A 20844-nucleotide genomic window follows, 5' to 3' on the forward strand; every position below is an offset into this window, starting at 1 on the left:
AACATCTCTGAATACAGGGCTTTCACCACATCTCTGAGCAAACTGTCCCAGTGCCTTGTCACCCTTATCATAAAAAAAAACCAACAAACAAACCAAAAAACTTATCTGAATCTCCCCTCTTTTAGTTTGAAGCCATTTCCGCCTGTCCTGTCACAACAGATCCTGATAGAGAGTCTGTCCCCTTCCTTCATACTGTCTCCCTTTAGATATTGAAAGGCTGCTCTCATGTCTCCCCGGAGCCTTGTCTTCTGCACGCTGAACAGCCCCAGTTCTCTCTGCCTGTCCTCGCAGGGAAGGTGTTCCATCCCTTGGATCATTTTTGTGGCCCTCCTCTGGACTCACCCGCTCTGAGGTGATGAGATGCATCTGATAAACTGTGATGGCTTGAATTCTTTCCTGACAGCCTTTCATGCAGCACGTTTCTTATTTCTTTTGATTTTAAATGGATGCACACTGAAGAAACAATATAAGAGTACTTTCATAGCTTGATGCCTCTGCCTGTATTTTTTAACACAATGTTTTTATTACAAGTCTTTTGTGACCTTGTAACACTATAATTACTTGGTTTTTATCGCTCTATCTCATGGGACTTATTTACTATAATCCCAAGGTGCTACTTCCCAATAGCACTTTGCTCTTATTTGGCAATCCACTGATGTAGAGAACAAAGAAGTTAAATAAAAAAGGTAATTCTTTTCTGAAAGAAAAGTTAATCTTAACAGCACTGTTATCAGTGTAGTTCAGTTTGTGGATTTTGTTTATACTGCATGTCTGCCAAGTTACAGTGTAGTTTTTTAAAGGACTTTAACAACAACCTGGATTTTAAAATTCACTTTGATCATCTGTAAAGCAAGATTGTTATGGGTACTGTGTAGCTTATTAGTATTTCTGGAAGACCTATGAGCTAAAGATGCTGAGGAGAAAGAGCTGTGTGTTTTCATACTGATTAAAGAAGAAAAATCTCCCATAGATATCTTCACATACATAAGACAGTCCTAACATGTAGTTTTCCTATTCAGCTTCCTGCATATACATATGTATATATACGTAAAATCTACAATGATCTCTTTAGAATATACCTTTCAGCATTCTCTTTCAAAAAGAGAAAAAGAATATTATTCTAATTTTTCACAAAGAATTAATTCATAAGGCCCCAGTTCTTTTTCACTTTGAAGTTAGCTTTCTTGCTGAAATTGTGAGGCAGCTTATTTACTAAGTAGTTCCTTATGTACTGAACTGAGAGTAGTTTCCTGCCTTTATAGTTGTAACATATTCTGAATGAAACTCATCAGGGAAGAGATTCAATTTCTAGGAGTCACTGTCAAAAGTTCCAAGTAGTAACTGATTAAATATAAAATTATTCTGACACTTTGTATATTTTGTTTTGTTTTCTTTCGTTATTTGTTTCTTAAGGGTTTGTTTGTTTTCTTCTCTCCTGCCAATGAAGCAGAGTACATTCTGTACAGGACCAGTAACACACTTCTATACAGAGAATTGGAAAGTGCGCAGTCTTATACTTACATTTCAAAGTAAAGAGATAATGAAGATGCTCTTCAAAATTAGTCTTATGTGTTTTGCCCAGACCATTAAAGTGGGCAGTAAAAATTTTATTTTCTGCTGAATGATCTACGAGATAACGGGGAGCCATTAGTATATAAAATATATTCTTATTTTGTATTATATCCACATGAAATGTATGCTGTTTTACTGAAATATCCAGCTGAAATGTGACGTGAGGATCAAAGTTGAGGGCTGAATACTGCTGAAAATGCAGCTTTTCCTAGTTTAGAGAGAAGAAATAACATGAAACCAAATGGTGACAAGACAGCATGTGGTGGACATCATGCTTGGACTGGAAAATAATGGATGTGAATGCTGGAGATGTAAAATGACAGAAGTGTGAACTATTAATTGTAAGAGAAATCTTTACATATTACCAAAAGATGTAGTGGTAAGTTGGTGAAGTCCTGAAGCAGACGTGAATTTGGAGAAAACAGATCAGCAGGCCTGGGTTTCCTTCAACAAAATCTAGAACTAGACTTGTGTAGAGCAAATGCTAAGTCACAGCCTGAATCAGTGATGGAGCACCTGATGGGAAGGGGGAGCTCAGGTGCAAGCAATGCACCTGAGCGACTGGAAGGGTGGAGGATCCACCCCTTGTCAGACCTCCTTTAAGGGTTGGCAGCGAAGGTGATGATGTCTCTTGCCAGAGATCCCTGCCTAACTGAGGCCTTCAAGTTGTAAGCAGGTCTTTTCCTTCATTTCTGTATCTGTGGCTGCTGTATTTGGGCTCATCCTCATTTGCTGTCGCCAGAGACTTTGCCACCCTGTTATTATCGTGATACTTTCCATCCCATTATAGCATTACAGCTTGAGAAGTGAAACACTAAGGGGAATCAAAGGTAAGATATACTGTGTGACACAAGACAGATTCATGTAGTTGCTTATCAAATGCTGAATGTGAGTCTTGTTTTCTTCAAAGCAATGATGCATGCTGTATGAATATTCGGTGAATGAGTCACTTACTGGCTCTGTCTTTATGCTACAGAAACAACTGACAAGAGATAAATCTAAGCTGCTTAATTCTACTCTGGATTTCAAGCACTAATGGAATGGCAACGGATGTTTTACTTTATCTGCTTCTGAAAACAAATCTGGTTGTTCTCCAAATTCAGAGATGATTTACCTGGAGATACCTTCTTGTTTCTGTCTCTGTTTATATTAAAAATAATAATAATAATTTCCCATCTGTACTGTTTACTACCAGTGGTATGTTTTCAGAAGTCATAGTTTAACAAGGGAAAATATTTGCCAATCTGTCCCTTTAATATAGTCAATGGCATTTTTATTCTGCTAAATGCAGTGCAGTTCGTAACATCTGCTTTATAATGAATAATGAGAACATCTTAGTTTAATGACATTGCAGTAAGATTTATTGATGTATTTCTGTGATGATAAATTAAGGTATGTAATGCATTCAGCTTCCAAATCGAAATACTCTGATGTTTCACTACACAGGAGGAAAAAAAATATCTCTATCGAAGACAGTGGATAGGTAAACCCTATTCCTAAATAGTTTATTAAAAACAACAACACAAAACAAACCATTCTGGAGAACAGAGTTTCTGCATTTCACAGGGATTGGATTCACTGTGCTTAAAGGATGCACTAAAGCATCACTGCATGAGAGTTCTCCATTCCTCTTTACTTCATGTCTATTCTATATATCAATACTATTCCTATATAGTATATAGTATAGTATATAGTATATAGTATAGTATAGTATAATACTATATAATAATATCAATACTATTCCTCTGTAATTCATATCTGAGTTTCTGTTAAATTACCTGCGTACTCTACTTGCAGCACCTTAGTGACATTGCAACCAACATTCACATTTGTACTATTACAAACAAGGTCCTGGGAGTTAAGTAGGTGATTCTCAGAGGTTCCTTCCAACCTCTGAACTTCAACTCTGTAATTCAGTTATTCTGGGATGGTGTTCCCATATGCTTCATAGGACTCTTCTTATGAGTTACAAATTAATGAGCTCTTATGTGAAATTGTGTTTGTTCCTTTTCTTCATGCATCTCAAGATTTTGTGTGCAACATAAGGTACAAAATTGTACTTTGGCTTATTTCTGATAGTACTTCTTCATATGCTTTGCAGTGAGGGTGCAAATGAAAAATCACACAAGCGTGAGTCATTTTCCATTGTTCATACCATCACTCCCTAAACAGTTTCATTGGAAGATTTATGGTCATGTAGTACATCAGCAGAAAAAAAATGGCAGAACGACTCACTGTGTCCTGGGATGTGTTCAGGGCACTCTAGAAACAGAAGGAAATATGGAAGGAGCTTTAGCACGTGTACTCAGACATGGGCTCGTGTTACCCTTGTTAACTCTGCATTAAATGCTCTTACTGCACACACACAAACATGTACCTGAAGCAGTAATTTTACCCAAAGGTGGAAACAACAGTTTAAGGTCTGATCTGGCAAACCTCAAGTATGCAAAAGGAAAATCACATTGTGTAGAACTCTTTCTTACTGGAAGAAATGTGTTGTTATTTTGCAGTTTTTGCAAGAAAAAGGTCTGTTCTGGCCTGCTTTACAGAAAATCATGTAGTATGTTGTGAAAGAAATTTTAATGTACTCCCTACCAGTTACTTACACAATGCAGTTATTACTTCAAGAAACTCCATCGCTTTTTTGAAATAGGATCAAAAGTGAAACATGAAATGCTCCCAAGTGAGACAGGATATGTAAAAGCCTGACACTAAGTATCCCCTCAGGTGTCATTGCTGTTCGGGATATTCCTGGCCCTGCTCCAGTGACATTCAGGTCGTGTGAAGTAAATGGTTCTGTTTCATTTCTCTTCTATGTCAGTTCAGAGATTTTATTTCAGAGACAGTAACCCTAACAACTTACTGCTTCAATTACTCTTCTACTCCAGCATTCACCCTAACTGCAGTTTTTAAAATTTATTTCAACCCTATGAAAGAATTTTTGGTTGGGCTGGTAGTAGCACGTAGTGGAACAATTTTTAGACTATAGTTTCTGTTTTGGCAAATATTTTTTGGTCACTATTAAAATGTAAGTAACATATTTATTTGAAAAATGAATCTGGTTGAATTCCTTGAAACGCTCCACAGGCACAGTGTGATGTGATGTGTAGGAACTTCGTTGATAGGAACTTAAAAATGCCTGGCATGACTGCTTATAAAAGGCGCAATGTAAAAACATTTCCAGGTTCTCTTTTGTTTCATGTTCTATCGGATGTATCTACTGTACGGAAGCACAGTGCTGGTCACTTCAGAGCTCGTTTGTAAGCTATAAAAAGATCATGCCACATAGTCAAAACTGGATATTTGGTTACTTGAAACATTCCAGCTATGGCAATAAAGTGGGAACACTAATAGCTTGCACAGATGAAAGTGAAATAGAAAAGCTGAGCACTTGAGTGTTTTCAATGTTATGACACTATTAAGGTCCTTTCCTAGCTAAATGCATTTTCCAGGGAGAAAATACAGCTTCTCCATAGAACAGCTCATTGAGGAGACCTATGTATCCGGTCACATGTTTGTTGTGGGCTGCTGCTTCTTCCCTCTAAAGTCAGTTTCTATTTTCAGGGGGTGCTTAATCTGTCTCTAGTCATCCTGGTATTCGTGTTCTTTCTAGGGTCTGCTGAGTAAACAGGAATAAAGGATAACACATTTTCGTTGCCACCTGTAATAATGTTTCTTCAACTGGGAGATATTACAAGGTTCTCTGGACTGTGGATTTTAAAAATATTGAATGTTGCTTTTGGATGTCAAGTTATTGATGTGTAATATTGCTTCCCTAAATAATTACTTCACTCATAATTAGAAAATTAGGTTAATCCATTAGGTATGAAAAGTCAGTGTGACAGAATGTACCATTCTCTAATTTAGAAATCAGCTGTGGCATTATACCTGACACAGATACTTCCTTACTCATTGGCCATTTCTGCTAGGAGATTCTGAATAGAAAAGAGTAAAATAAATAGAAAGATCAGGATTTGAACATGCTGTGGATAAATTTTAGCTCTTGGTTGTACGTTTTCTTTACTCAGAGGTAGAAAATCATGAGGACAACTTTTCCCTTATTTTTGTTAATCTCCAGGAAAGAATTGAAATTAAAATACTCAGTCATGAAACTGATGCAGCTGTAAAATTTATATTTTCAGTGGTGTGATGAGTAATATTGGCATATGGTCCTTTCCATACTGACCCATTTGTTATTCTTAGTTGGAATGTTTTTAATCCAAGCCAGATCATTTAAATTGTTTGCTGTTTCTAGGAGTATGACTTTTTCCTTTGTTTCCCACAGTCACTTTCCCTAAAATTACTACTGAACCTGAAATGTACTTGAAAGTAGAAGTACTTGATACTGGTCAGTTCCTGCCTATGTGAACTCAGCACACATACACTCACAGATGCGGGGTGGGCCACGTTAAACCTCTTGAAGTACTGCAGAAATTGTTTCAGTGAGGGGAAGCATTTGATTTCACAAGATCAAAAAAGCTGTCTCTTTTTAAATTTTGTCTAAAACTGAGTTCAGACTTCACAAAAGTTTTTGTTATCACATTGATAAAGTTGAGGGAAATTCAGAACAGAGCTTTATAGCCCAGATGATGCGCAAGTAGATCACTTGATAATGAGAAATATTCAGAAGTAGTTGTGTTGCATCCATGTTGGACTGTTTCTCTGTGCGGTCTAACCTGAGCCTGAGCTTTTTTTACCTGGAAAATCTTGTGGTTGAAAATTCTTTATTTTGATTGCAGGAAGTCAGTTTTCTTCTGATAATCTTCCTATTTGTTCTGTTTTTCTGCAACAAACACAAAGGAATCTCGCGTGTCTCAGTATCCACTAGTGTCCTTTAGCAACCCTCTCCTACTTCGTCCGTTCATTTTAAGCAATACTTTGCACGTTCCATTCTTTTAATCCTCCAAAGTGGAGTTGTTTCTGTAAAAATCTGTTGCTTTTACTCTGTGTGGAAGCATTCACAGTCACGTATCATGCATCATGTATTTCTTTTGTGTCATTTTTCTAAAGGTCGGAAACTTGAATGCCACACATAGTCTCGTTCACCTCATTGAGTGAGTCAGAAGGTATGGATTGGTTTGATTCTGAGGAGAGATTTGCTCCTCAGATAAATGGGGATGTTATAGGAGAGAAAGTGGAATAGGGCTGGGAAGGTACTAAAAATTGTGGCATGGAAAGTAGGCAGCTGTACGCACTCTCTTGGTAATATAGGAGCATTCACTGAAAAAAGCACTCAAAAATGAGTCAAAAAGAAATTGGATAAATCCACAGAAGACTGGTCCTTCAACATCTATGAAACATGATGATCCCTACGCAGTTTGTGATTTTAAAAGTCTCATTCTCTCTGGTTATTGGGAAAGGTAGAGCAGGGGACTGATGACTCCACACCTGTGTTGCACTGAACATCGTTAGAGACAGAGCACTGGGACACGCAGACTTCTAGTCAGAGCCAGCGTGACTGTTCTCACGGTGTTGTATTGTTCAAAAAATACACAACAATTCTCTGCTTTCGGCCACGTAAATTTGGTGGCCACCTGTCTTGAATACAGTAAAAGTTTAACACTAGGACCAAGATTTGAGGTATTGGACCTCTTTTTATTTCTAGCCTCCTTCAATGGAACACTTTCAGACTAACATTCCAAATTATAAATATATTAGTTACAGTAGAATTAATGCAAAATCTATTTCATAGTGCCCTTACTTACTCGTGTAGCCCTAGAGAAATGTATGGACATAAATCTAATTGATTAATAAAATGAGCTTTTGTTAATAATGCTTATTTTGCAGAGTTGTTTCCATAAGAGCTTAGCAAGAATTTCTATTTACAAAACTTACTGAAATGCAGGAAGGCAAGCAAAACGTGAACACTGGTGTTTGAAGGGACTGGCCTGATCCAGTAGGTTGTGATAGCCACATCTTATCAGACATTTGAAAAAGCATAAGAAGTATTTATAAGCCACAAGACATGTTCTTTTTTCCCAGTCCCCAAGATTTTAAGAGTTAGTTTTATTTATTTTTTTTTTCCAGCATTGTAGCTTGTCTGAGATTTTAGAATGTCTATTGACATGGAAATCTTGTAATGCTCTTGTTAATCTTATACTTTCAATAAGTCTTTAATAGAATCACAGAATGGCCTGGGTTGCAAAGGACCACAATGCTCATCTAGTTTCAACCCCCTGCTGTGTGCAGGGTCACCAACCACCAGACCAGGCTGCCCAGACCCACATCCAGCCTGGCCTTGAATGCTTCCAGGGATGGGGCATCCACAACCTCCTTGGGCAACCTGTTCCAGTGTGTCACCACCCTCTGAGAGAAAAACTTCCTCCTAATATCTAACCTAAATCCCTTCTGTCTCTGTTTAAAATTCTTCCCCCTTGTCCTATCACTATCCACCTCATAAACAGTCTTTCCCCCTCCTGTTTCTATGCTCCCTTCAAGTATTGGAAGGCCACAATGAGGTCTCCTCGGAGCCTTCTCTTATCCAAGCCAAACAAGCGCAATTCCCTCAACCTTTCTTCATAGGAGAGGTTCTCCAGCCTGCTGATCATCTTAGTGCCCTCCTCCAAGAGTTCCACATCTTTCCTATAGTGGGGGCTCCAGCAGTACTCCAGATGGGGCCTCACGAGAGCTGAGCAGAGGGGGATGATCACCTCCCTCTCCCTGCTGGCCACTCCTCTTTTAACACAGCCCAGAACACAGTTGACTTTCTAGGCTGATTTTTGCCAAAATCTCATTGTTTTACTCTAGGAAAAGAATTAATGCTGTGTTTTATTGCAGTTTATAATCTTTCAGTATACTGCACCATGAATTAACTTTGACAGAATCATTCATTATTTCACTTCTCATTTAAGGTTTCCAAATCTTGCATACTTTCTGGCTTTGTTTTTCTTTTTTAGAGGAGTAGTAGAAAGGAGTTTTGCAGGCATGGGGTTTGGAGTTCAGTAGCTTGCATAAGGCTTGATTGAAATATTGACCTTCATGAAAGGAAACTGGAACATGTGGTGGTGCTTAGTTTTTAATTTTTACAAGCTAGAAATTTGAATTAGTTAGATGACAGCTGAATAAAAATAGGGTTTTATTTTCATTTAATATAATAATTCATGTTGAATGCAACTTTTATTTTAAGATTTGCAAAGTCAGAAGCTACAAAATTTCCCTTGCTACTGTGTGTAAAAGAGGTAAAGCTTAAAGTGTCCGATAACAATTTAAAATGAAATGGTGAAGTGTTTTTAAAGATTTATGAGAGATTTCTTTAAAAAAACAAACTGACCAAGCTTTCTGCAGCTGACAAAACTGCTGTAGGGAGGCATTGAAGAAACTCCACTTTTCTCATGCCATTCTGTCAGTGTCAGCTTTTATACATAAGGATGAGTCCTTGCACAAACATGAGTTAGGAAATGCAGTTCCAGTACCAGTAACAACTGTAACACACCGCCTGTGTCTTGTGGAGGAGGTGCTGTGAGCTGATCTGTGTTCTTTAAGTATCATAAAGAATCAGCAAAAACATTTACAAGATATTTAACGGTACTTTCATTTTACCTTTTCTTTTTTTTCCTTTTTCTTTTCACTACACACACTGTTTAAATTTAGACTTTGATTAGCTAATTTATTCTTGAAAACAGATTTTTGCTTTTTTGACTTGGCTACATTGTAATGCAATAAGTTTAACTATGCTCAGTTCTCTTTATTTTTAAAGTATTTTGCACAGTATATTCAGAAGTGGTGTAGTTTTTATTCCCTAACTTTTCTCAGCAGTATACAGTATGGTGGTTTTATATGCCTGCCTATCTAAGTTAGTTTAACTCATTTACTTAGGTAACAAACTTAGCTCATTTCCTCATAGAGGTATTGTGCTAGCACAGTGCTCAACCTAAGGATATCATTTCAGAGAGGAAGTCTCAGCAGTGTGCTGACTTTCCCAGTGCTTTTCTTCTTCCACAGACTGGAAATGATTCTTTTACAAGTCTCTGTGCAACTTGTGCAAATCTACGCTTGCCTAGAGCTTTCCCTCTGCACCCCCTCCCATTTCTGCCCCCGCTCCCTTGGTGGAGCCTTTACACTTTCTAGCTGAAAAAGGATCTGTATTTCCATTTTATTTGTTCTATTAAAAAAAACAAAAAGCTTTAATCTTGTTTTTGTTTATTTCCTAAAGAGTAATGAATGAGGAAGAGTTCTATTTACCCTTCTGTCTTTTCAATAAGCACACAAAGAGGAAATAGAGCAGGTAGTGTTTATATGATTTAACCTATAATCAGATTAACATGATTTGGGGTGCATGGTCTCAGAGGATGCTGTATAAGTAGTGTTTCACAAGGTTGCCATTCTAGGGATTGTCAGAAATTCTATATCAGCAGCTGTGGACAGTTATTTAGAAGTAAGGATTAACTTAATTAGAGAGGTATGCTAGGTTTTAAAAGGCCAGCGCCTAAATAGGACTTCTGTATTTGATGGCTTCATGAAAACTCCTGAGCCAAGCTGGAGAGATGAATCAGCAATTGTAGGTCTGTGGGGTGACTGTGTGCAGTACTGTGGGTGGCTGGGGGAGAAGCAAGGTGGGAAATGGTGGGGATGGAAATTGTGCTCATATGCTCATTCCAGCCCTCGAGTTGTCCTGCAGCTGAATGTGTGGAGGACTTCTGAGCCTTAGCTAAGACACTTATCTTTCATTATACCATCATGTACAGAGCAAAGTGATATTTCAGTGTGAATCTTTGATACGGTTTGCAAACATGTATTTATTTATCCTAGAGGAAAATAAAAATAAAAAAAGAGGGGGGAAAGGTGGGGGGGAGGAAAGTGATGGTATTTAATTATTAGCTGTGTTTTCTATACACAGGAGGAATTATAAGGCTGCCCAGAGCACTGATATTAAGTTATACTAAGAAGATCTACAGTTCTTGTTAAAAGCCCCACCCCCTCCACAACTGGTAACATTTATAGTTTTGTTATTTGGAGTAAACAACGAAAAAGACTGTAAATAAGAGTTGCCTAAATACTGACTCTAATCTCTGAATAGTTATGGAAGATTCAGTTTTAATTAAGGCTTTTCATAATTGCCAAAGCATCTGTTAAGTATTATGTTCTTTTTGGACACAGTAAACTATAGGCTTACGTACAGAAGCTAGGATCAGAAATTTGCAAAGTGTACAGGCTGTAAGCAAGTTAGTTTTATGAGAAATCTTTATTTGAAATGCAAATCTCATGTTGGGATTTACAGGGTAAAGCTAGTTGAGCAGAATGAGTTTAGTGCACGCAGACCAGTTTGCTCTGCACTTCCTGGAAGATCTTATTACTTAGGTAATTATGACAAACAGGGTTGCAGTTTCTTTATCTGTGGACCGAGCTCTAAAATATTGTAAGTGTGTGGCTTAGAAGAGTTGATAACAATTTAGACTTCCATCTGCTTAACAGTAAAATTTTGGCTGTTAATAGCTAGCAGCTTTTAGTCATCAGAGGAGAAAGTTAATTCTTCTTAGGGACGTGAAAAGGTGAGTAGATTGGTTCTTGTATTTTACTGCTGTGCAAGTTAATATAATGTTAAGAAGTTTAGAATTTGCTAGTGTTAAAGCTTTTACTGTAGTATTATAGAAGTTTTTTTCAGCTTTGCTAAACTGAGCAAAAACTATTTTTCAAAATATATGTATTTATATATGTAGATAAGTCATGGTGTTTTGCATGTGTTGGTGTCATTAGGAATGAAAGCTATAAAAAGAATTGCAGTTATAATACCAGCAAATAGACAAATCCCATTTAGGCTCTCAGCATGCTTTGAGGTTGATACAGGTGTCTTGTTTAATGCTATTTAACAATAACCAAAAAAAAAAAAAAAATAGAGAGAGAATCCACAGTTTCTGGGACTTTTATAGAACTAGATCAGAAATTGTAACTGAAAGAGTATGAGATTTAACAAGCAGTTTCATAGTAATGATCTGAACAGTCAAACTGAAGGAGGGAGTGTCTGGGAAAATAAGACTTGCCTGAAGCAGAAGCAACAGGTCTGTCTAGAAAAAGATGTCAAGCAAGTAATATTACATTACCACTCTGGAGCAAGGCATGTTACTTTATTTAATGAAGGGTTGTTTGGTCAGCAGATTTTACTCTAGTTTGATGCAGTTAAGCAGCAAATGCACTGCAGATACAGGTGAGAAAACAGGAGGGGTGTGGAGGCTGGGAGGAGATAGGAGAAAGTTTTTGCACTGTTTTTCAACAAAACTTTCTGGTTTACCTCAAGATCTTAATAGCAAGCTTTCCTATAAGTAAAATTTCAAGTTCGTAATATTTCAGTGTTTTCTGTAGGTTATTTAGTCTAGATGGTTGAAAACAATATTTGATGTTTTTTAAAAAATAGTAGTTTGTTAATAATAAATGTGCAGTTCTCTACCTACTTTAAAGCACATAGCTTAACTTAGAGAACAAAGAAGAGCATGCAGCGTATCCGAGTGATAGAAACTCTGCACTGCTTTTAGTATTTTTCACTTTTTTCTTCCTTCATATTTGAGTCAGTCTGCTGGCCTGATTTACCAGCGCAGCTGGTGGCCATAGATCTCTGGAGGAGTGGCTCTTCTCTTCCACATCCACGCAAACAGCAAGGTAGCGTAGGCACCTCTTTGGCAGCTGCTTACCACAGATGGATTTTTTCTCACTGAGGTGACTGTGGCCCATGTTACTGTTGCTTTGAGGTGGGAGGAAAAATTGCAAGGAAGGTGACTTACTGCAGTTAGGAACTGGGTATCTCTAATGTTTTTAATGAATCTGCTAAGCTACTGGCAGATAAATATGATAACAAAAGATGGAAATCTACCCAAATCAAAGAACTGATGCAACGGAATCAGAGCAAGTGTCTGAAATGTTCACATGTAAGCGTTCCAGTGTTTTGACTTTATATCAGCTGACATAGGAACTTTCAGGATTATTCTGAGGATAATTTGCATTATTTTCAGTATCATTAAATGAAACATTCGGGTCAGTTGCTATAAAGATTAGATGAAATTCAGTTACATTTAGCATTGTTCATACTTGAATTATTATTTAGACAAAAATGGAAAGACAAAACCAACATTTATTCTCATAGATGTTTGCCTTGAGTGAAACTAAGGATTGTTCTTTCCTTTTTTTTTTTTTTTTTTTTTAAATATGGCATTATTGTGCTGCTCTTTGAATCTCTTTGATCTGAAATTAGATAACAGCTTAACCATTATGACTAGCTAAATGGCAGAGCTCAAATTAGAATCTAGTGATTTCAGACATTAATTCCTGCGGTTGTCCCTTTTAGATAATGGTTGAACGTGTTGACCAGAGCGGATGTAGCACACACGGACCACTGATAACATAGAAGTTACTAACAAATTAGTTTTCTTTGTATCCTTGTGTGTTTTTTTTCACCACTACTTTGTCTTAGGGCTTGTAATTTATAAACAAAGAAAACAATTTTAATTGCTACTGATTATTTTTCCATTACGTTGGTCTTATTACTGATTTTCAATGTTTCTTATGATGCAGTAATATGGAGTCAGCCTTAAGTGTACTTTCAGGGATTTTCTTTTCTGGTGGTGCATTAGAAGTGACAATAAAATGATTACAATTAAATGATTTTTATTTTAAATCTGGTCTTATCCTCTGGCTTCTGATTCAGGTGATTTAGGATTCCTTAGGATTTAGGAAGTATCTAACTGAGAGTAAATGTAGATGGTTTAGCTATTTGTCATGTCACTAGTCATGGTGGCCAGTGCCAAAAAGTGTCACTGAAAGAACACCAGAGATCGTTGCATACATTTAGAAGAAGACAGTTAGTATGATAAATAGAGATTTCAGAATGGCTGATCTTGGGGTGCTGTAATGTAAGGGTCAGAAGTGAAAAATGTTGGATATAATTACTGTTGGGGTTGAGCCAGCACCGGGTTTGTATGCATTAACTCTTTACTCTTGTAGCAACAGTCAAATCACAGCTCAGACATTTGGCTTATAGGTGACCTTCAATTTTTTTTTTTTTCAGAAACAGTAAAAGCCACTTATGTTTGCTCATTTATTGAAACCCTCTTCTTGTGGTGCTGAAGGTTGAAAATACAGAGCTTTGATATAGAAAATTGTTTCTAATAATGAGGAGCAGGCAAATCTCAGATTTCCAGTGTCTGAGATTTGTTTGGTTTTGTTCCCATGTGTATTACCTTGTTTTAGTAAAGAACCTTAAGAAAAAATTGAATAAATGAGAAGCTCAGAAATCCACATCTCCTATCAGGAATAGGAACAATTTGTTAGTTTTTGTATTACAAAGCTGAATTTCTGATAGTGTGGAGTTTTGTTTGCATGGTGTAACATGTTTCACTGTTTTATAATATATTTTCTGTCTGGTTGGATGGAGTATAACACACATGATTTCATCTGTCTTTCAGCTGGAAAAGTAAAGGTCTCAACAAATTGCAGATCATGGCTTCTGATGCTAGTCATATGCTTGAAGCAGCTTTGGAGCAGATGGATGACATAATTGCAGGTATAAATACAGCATTATTTACAACAGATTATTTTTATATTTAACCTTGTTCATCTTTTTACCTCCTATGATTTTTCTGTTTTTAATTATTTGTCTCAGTTTGCCAAGTTCCCTGTGACACACAAGTTTTTATGGTTCAGTATTTATGTGAAGAAAATTTTAAGTAATATAACCGAAGAAAGCGTATAATTCTATCTCAGACACATAACTATGGAAATAAGAGATTTAATTTGTTCTAGTGTTATATGATAACTTCAAGAAATCCTATTTCCTGTGGTTACTTTGAATTTTGTTGAAATTTTGTAGAAAATAATTGCAATGACTAGTTTGAAAATTTACATTTATAGTTTGCTTGGTCATTTAGTTTACTGTAAAATAGTATATGCTAGATTTTTGTTTCTTTGTTTTTGTATTTCTGTGTGTTTGTTGAAAAATGTGATGTTTTCACCAATGTATTCAGTTATCTGGATAGTATATATCTGTATCTTACACACAAGTACATTAGAATGTATTCATAAACCATGTAGTTTTCTCTGTGTGTGTGTGTGTGTGTATAAAAGAACTTATTCATGATAATGTTTACGGTCTAATAATTTAGAATGTATAGCTCTTTTTGTTAGCATTCATATCCAGGAGTGAAATTAGAACTTTATTTTTACATAGTTTCCTGCCAGAAAGGGTGTATGATGCAAGACAGAATTTGCTGTCTTTTGATTCTCTTATGGTAACGCAATTAAAACTTCTTGTCTCAGCATTGCTGCATCTAAGAAGAGAAGGTAATTCTATGGTTAGCACTCAGTACCCTTGGGGTTTGTGGTCACACAGCGTTCAGCATGAGCTCCTGGAAGAGGCATCTGGGTAGGGCTGTGATCTCACTTTTGCATGATGGAAAATCATCTACTAAATGTTTTCAAATTTAAATAATGACGCCCATGCTGTGCCTTTTGTAAAGGTAATGCTTTAAAAGAGCCAAAGCAACACTGAGGCCCGTGTGCTCCTAAATTATCTGCGTACATCTGGATATTTTTATTTTTTCTTTTCTTTCTTCTGAGATAATTGATTCATTTCCCAACATGCAGTGGTGATAACATTTGATGAATGTATCTTTCATTTTTCTGAATATTTTCTCTTTTCTTAGGATAGGTTTTCTTCAGAAAATTCATATCTTCCAACAGAACAAAGAAGTTTAAATAGGAGATTTCTAATTTTCTAAGATTACATACTGATTTTCTCCCAGGAGTTGTGGTATGTTTTCTTCTAACGGAAGGTGTTGGAAAAGTTAACATGATTTTGATGATTTTCAGACTTCTTCCTAAGATTTTCATCAATTTCAGTCTTCTGTGTTGGAAGCAAGCTCCAAAAAAATATTTCAAGTTGTTTAGTATTTCCTCATATGATCGATATGATGCCCTTAGACGACAAAGAGGTCTACTTCCTTGAATATATTGAATATATGTTGTTTAGAGAATTTTTGTTTTGCCTGAAGATACCATTGCATATTCCCTTCTAAGACATACTAGCTACGTAGTTTTTTCGCAAAGATAACATTGCTACTCAGTAGCATTTCCATGACTAGCAGCTCTGTAAAACCGTTGCTGCAAGGTCAGTTCTGGGTAATATAATAGTTGTTTACTTTTCTGTTTGTTTGTTTGTTTGTTTTCCCCAATGGTATTGAAAGGTAATCCATTAAATATATGACAATACGTGACAGCATGGCAATATTTGACTGTATTAAATAATCACATACTTCTACTAGTTTGATAGAAAAATAATTTAGCTAGACTTTACTTTTTTTTTTTTTTTTTTTTTTTTTTTTTTTTTTTTTTTTAAATTTTCTTTCCCCCATTCCTTTTAAAACCCCTAACTTTTTAGGGTTTCATCCTGATAAATATGCTCTAGAATTACATAGTTCCAGGCTGCCTACCAGCATTACTTTTATACCCTCTGCTAAGCTGTCATGATTATGGAGATAATGATACAGAGAAGCAAAACACGTGATGTAAGAAATAATCTGCGTTTATCAGTGGGTTGCACACCCCATTCACAGCTGTTTTGTAGTGGTGTTGTTGCCCATCAAAATAAAGATTTAGACATGCTTTTCATATGTAGTTTGTAAGAAATAATCTGTTTCAGTTGGTGCTTTGCACATCTCATTCACAGCTGTTTCTCTAGAATCAGAAAATGGCTTGAGTTGGAAGGGACCTTATAGGCCATCCAGTTCCAATCCCCTTTTCATCCACAAAGACCCCCAAGCCTTTCCCCTCAGGGCTGCTCTTAGTAAGTTCTCTTCCCAGTTTGTACTCATGCTTGAGATTGCCTCAACTAGGTGGTGTTGATTCCCAGACTAAACCAAAAAGACTTAGATGTGCTAGTTATATGTTTCCACAGTGTTGTGAGTAAATTGACAGCTTCAGGTGAGTTGACTTTGACTTCACATTACTTAATTTTTTTTTCTAATTTCCAGTTATATTCAGTATTATGTGGAACATAGAATAATATTAAGGTATGTAATGGTGAAGAAATAAGATTTCCAGTCACGCATTGTCAGATCTCATCAATGTTAACTGATTTGATTTCAAAATGTTAACGGAATTTATGTGACTTCAGAATTATATCTACCCATACCAACCAAAAAATATTACTTTGTTCCTTTATTTTTAGTTGTAACACAAAGCTCAAATAGTTTGGAGAGTTGTTTATGTCAATTATTGTTTTCCATTACTAGAATTAGGAAAGTGATTTTAAGATAGGATAACTGAAGTTTTTTCTGGTCATTCTTTTCCAGCTAATGTTCTGTGTGTTCCAGAACTGCTTATCGCATATTCTGGTATGATTGAGAGACTGAATATGTCTGCTGGAGCCTGTACTTGGATACTGGTGATTATCCCAATTTGCCTCAAATTGGGGAACATGGTTACTATCCAAGTTTGATTCTCTCTAATTCAATCCACTAGGCTTCTGTATGCAATCTGGGGAGGGTCTGGAAAACAGGAATATTCTCTTTAATGTAGTGAGAGAGGAAATAATGTACAGAACTCCTTCAGGGTGGGGACTGTTAATAGACAAACAAGAAGTTTTCTAACTGCAGATTTATAAATACAATGTGATGCAAATATTGGAGAAATTATCTGCACCAGCATAGGTGCTTTTAGAGTAGTCTAGAAACAGCAAAAGTCAGCTGTTCTGAGCTATTTCATCAGACTGGAGATAGTAAAAATCATCTGCTGAAAGTTTTTTCAGGTCATGGATCCATGGTGTCTGGGCAGCACTGGATTCAAAGCCTAAGCCTAAATTTCAGGACTATGGAAAAGTAGTTGGAAAAAGAGGTATCCCTTAGAATAAGGTCTGAATGGGTACTAGGAAGAGCTATGTTTTCCTTGTGACCTCAGAAACCTTTGCTTCAGGCATAAAATGATCATTAATCATTGCTTCAGGGAACTGAAAAGTCTAGAGGTATTTAACTTTTGAAGTTTGAGTATGGGAGGTGTGTACATGTATATGTATACAAATATACATTTAGATATATATGTATACACATGCAAGTAAAAAAATTTTTTTAGTAAGAAAACCATAAATTCTTATAATAGCTGAAGTTATTATTACAGCACAAGGCCCTGTTCTAACATTTTGAGGAAAGAACTGGGCATGCAAACACAATACAAATATTTACAGATTTGTAATCCTAGTTTTAGCCTTCTTAATTGTGGAAGTAAAAGCACTTACTTCAAATGCTAGCATACCTATTGGATGATTCTGGTTAATGGAAATAAAAAGTCTTAAGTAGATTGTGCATCTCAGTGCAATACAAAATATATTAGAGTTTAGAGTGCATGAGAGTAGGATTGTAAAACAAGATTAAGAAATTAAATTTCTTTGGGCTTGATCAAATTTGACAGATAAGTGAGTGTTCCCAAGTCTTTAATGCTTCAGTACATCTTTACTGATACCCACCCTCTTAGCTATATAAATTAGGCATGCTAAATGATTACCCCTATTTGGCTAAAATAGCAAAAAGGACTAATGTGATTGTCAATGAACATGACTTATCCATTAGCCAGAATGCTTTGCACTTGAAACAGAGGGAGTTTTTAAAAGAAGCATTCATATGTCAAATCTGTTTACATATTCTTTACTTGTAGAGCACATTTATGACATTGTGTCCATCTGTGTCTTGCCCAAGTCATTACTTTCTCATTTCTTTGGTTTGTACCCCATCCATTAAAATGTGTTTCTCCACAGGATTATAAACTTTGTTTAATTTTTCTTTTCAATAAATCATAATGAATTAAAATAGTTTTTATTTTACTTTAGTATTTCAAAATATTTCTGTATAATTTGGACATGCATTTTTTTTTTGTGAACAACTGTCCTAAGTGTAAAGTGTAAAAATTAATGTCACAATACTATAATCCTCCGTAGATCCAGAATCTCTTTAAATTCAGTGGTTAATCAGTGTAATTATTGTAATTTTAACAGAAGCTCCAGCAGTTATTACTTAATGAAAAGTAATGAATAACATAAGTGTATTATCACATGGGTGTGTACTGATATTTCAGTACTAGTACTGAAAGATTAACGGACCAAAGTAATTCTAAAAGTTTGTTAGTATTTTAATTCCCTTCTCTCCAAGGGCAGCCCACTCGCATTCAGCCATCACCTTGGCTGTGTAATACAACTTCTGACCCATCTTAATTGGAGTACAGAAATGAAAGAGCTCAAGCTCCAGAGCTATGCGATCTTACTTGGTGTGTGTTGGATTACCAAATGAGCTCTAGTTAGGTGATCAGAAATTGGATTGAAAATGCAGAAATTGACAAAAAATACTGACACATGTATTTGAACCCCTTTGAGTGGATTTTAGGTTTTGTAGAGTAAGGTTTTCACTGAGTTTCTACTTAAATAGTAGAAAATGAAAGATTTCCTAATGACCTTATGCTTCACCCATGAACAATCAGGTATTCACTCAGAGGATTCATTCAGAATGTAAGCACTTTAAGTCGTGCAGCACTTTAAATGAAGAAGACAGAATTCTCTGTTCTGCTTCATAAGGATTTGAGGTTGTCCAGACCAGACAGAGAGCACTTAATTCCATTTTTTTGTGGTCTGTTCTGAAGGGATGTTGTATCTGAAATGCATGCTGGGTGACATGCAGCTGACAGGCAGTGCAAGCCTCTTGTGATTGTGAAGAGTGAATAGAGAATGGACCCTACCATTTTCTCTTCGGTTTTATATACTACCAGATGGCTTTTTATTTTTATGATTTCTGTCACACAATTTTCACATTCAAAGTTTAATTTCTATAGTAACGGTGTATAATTTAGTTATAACTTGTAGGACAGGGATTTGTGTAGAATTTCATTTCCAATATCAAATTAACACAGACTGTAGTTGAAGTAGTGATGACAGGAACAGAATAATTGAAATAATGAGCAATTTGTTTCTTTATAGCTTGAAGCAACAACTGCAGTGGTTTTCTTACATTTTCTAGATAAATTGTAATTGTGTTAATGGTTTATGCTTCAATTATGATTACTGTATTTCCCTTTTTACTTCTTGTTCATGTTCAATAATTTCGGCTTTTGTTTCTGAGCAAAAGAGATGCTATATCTACAGTACTTGTTTTCCTTGTTACTTCTAGATATTAATTAAGGTGAGCATTTTAGAAATTCTACAATACTCGCTATAGTAGAGTGACATTTTGAATCCGTTGGCTAGAAAATATGCATAGATTGTATAGCAGTAGAGATATTCAAAAGGAAATGAAATTGTAGATGACTTGAAATCAGGTCTTTGATAGAGGAATAAATAGTTTCCTATCGTTAACTATCTCGTAAAAATGTATATCAAGATAGTAAGAGGGTTAGAGAAGATGAAAAAGGTGACCTTCAATTGTCCTTAATATTAGAAGAAAATTAATAATAATGAATAAAATTAGAAATACTTGGTGCTCAGTTTGTAACCTTTGTTACAGCTTGTTAGATGCTAGGGTTTAGCTTCAGATACTTGACCTTAGGAAAGCTAATTAATAATATCTTAGAAGTTGTTAGCAGTAATAGATGTATAACAACTTTGAATCTTTTAAACCTTTAAAAAGTCTCACTGCTTATGTGCTTAATCTGTAATTTTTCACATCGACTCTCTGATCTTTCTTTTGTGTTTGTTAACCGTCATAGAAGACGTGAACTCACAAACTTTTATATTTTTTTGCTGCTGTATTTTGTCAGGCTTTTACATACACTGTAGCTTTTAAGCATGACCTTATATAACTGCTCAAATGCAGTTTTGGTATATGGTTAAAGACATATGAAAATCATCGCATCTTGAGTGATCATTGCACTTGTGAGGCGTTGTCTACTCATTCCTTACTCAAGGTTGCCAGAGCAACTTGAAGTTCGGAATTTCCTCAATTTTGAGCTCTTAACCTTGCAAGAGATCGTTATAGCTATTTGGGCTGCTGTCCCAAACATGCTTCCCATATTCTCACTATTGTAAGCATTTTTTCTCACAGATGTGGGTGATATCGGGTATCTGACAAGATAGAGGGCCAAGATACTCTTTGTAATGCTGATGGAATCTCTCTGTAAACAGGTGAATACTACAAAATATGATGGAGCTGACAGGCATTGAGAATTTTGCTATAAACAATCAACTTAAAACAACTTCAAACATCTGCATGTGTAAAAGACGAAGCTGTCCTTTATGATCAAGTTGGTCTTTGATTTCCCTTGAATGTGGTCCTGCCTTTTCAGCAAAACAGCAGATTTAGAAGATCTCTTGCAAATTCT

At 36.0% G+C, this 20844-nt stretch overlaps 1 protein-coding gene across 1 annotated transcript in view; it reads left to right on the top strand.

Annotated features, from left to right (window-relative positions):
* Window positions 1-13995: 13995 nt before the first annotated feature.
* PPFIBP2 (PPFIA binding protein 2) overlaps window positions 13996-20844 on the top strand; it is a gene marked incomplete at both ends in the record, with an annotated part of 69640 nt that continues 62791 nt past the window's right edge. Inside the window, one exon of the mRNA XM_079536801.1 lies at window positions 13996-14059. Within this exon, the coding sequence (XP_079392927.1) occupies window positions 13996-14059 (64 nt within the window). The remainder of the gene's footprint in view (window positions 14060-20844) is intronic.

Source organism: Tetrao urogallus (assembly GCF_951394365.1).
Source record: "Tetrao urogallus genome assembly, chromosome: 6".
Classification (NCBI taxonomy): Eukaryota; Metazoa; Chordata; class Aves; order Galliformes; family Phasianidae; genus Tetrao; species Tetrao urogallus.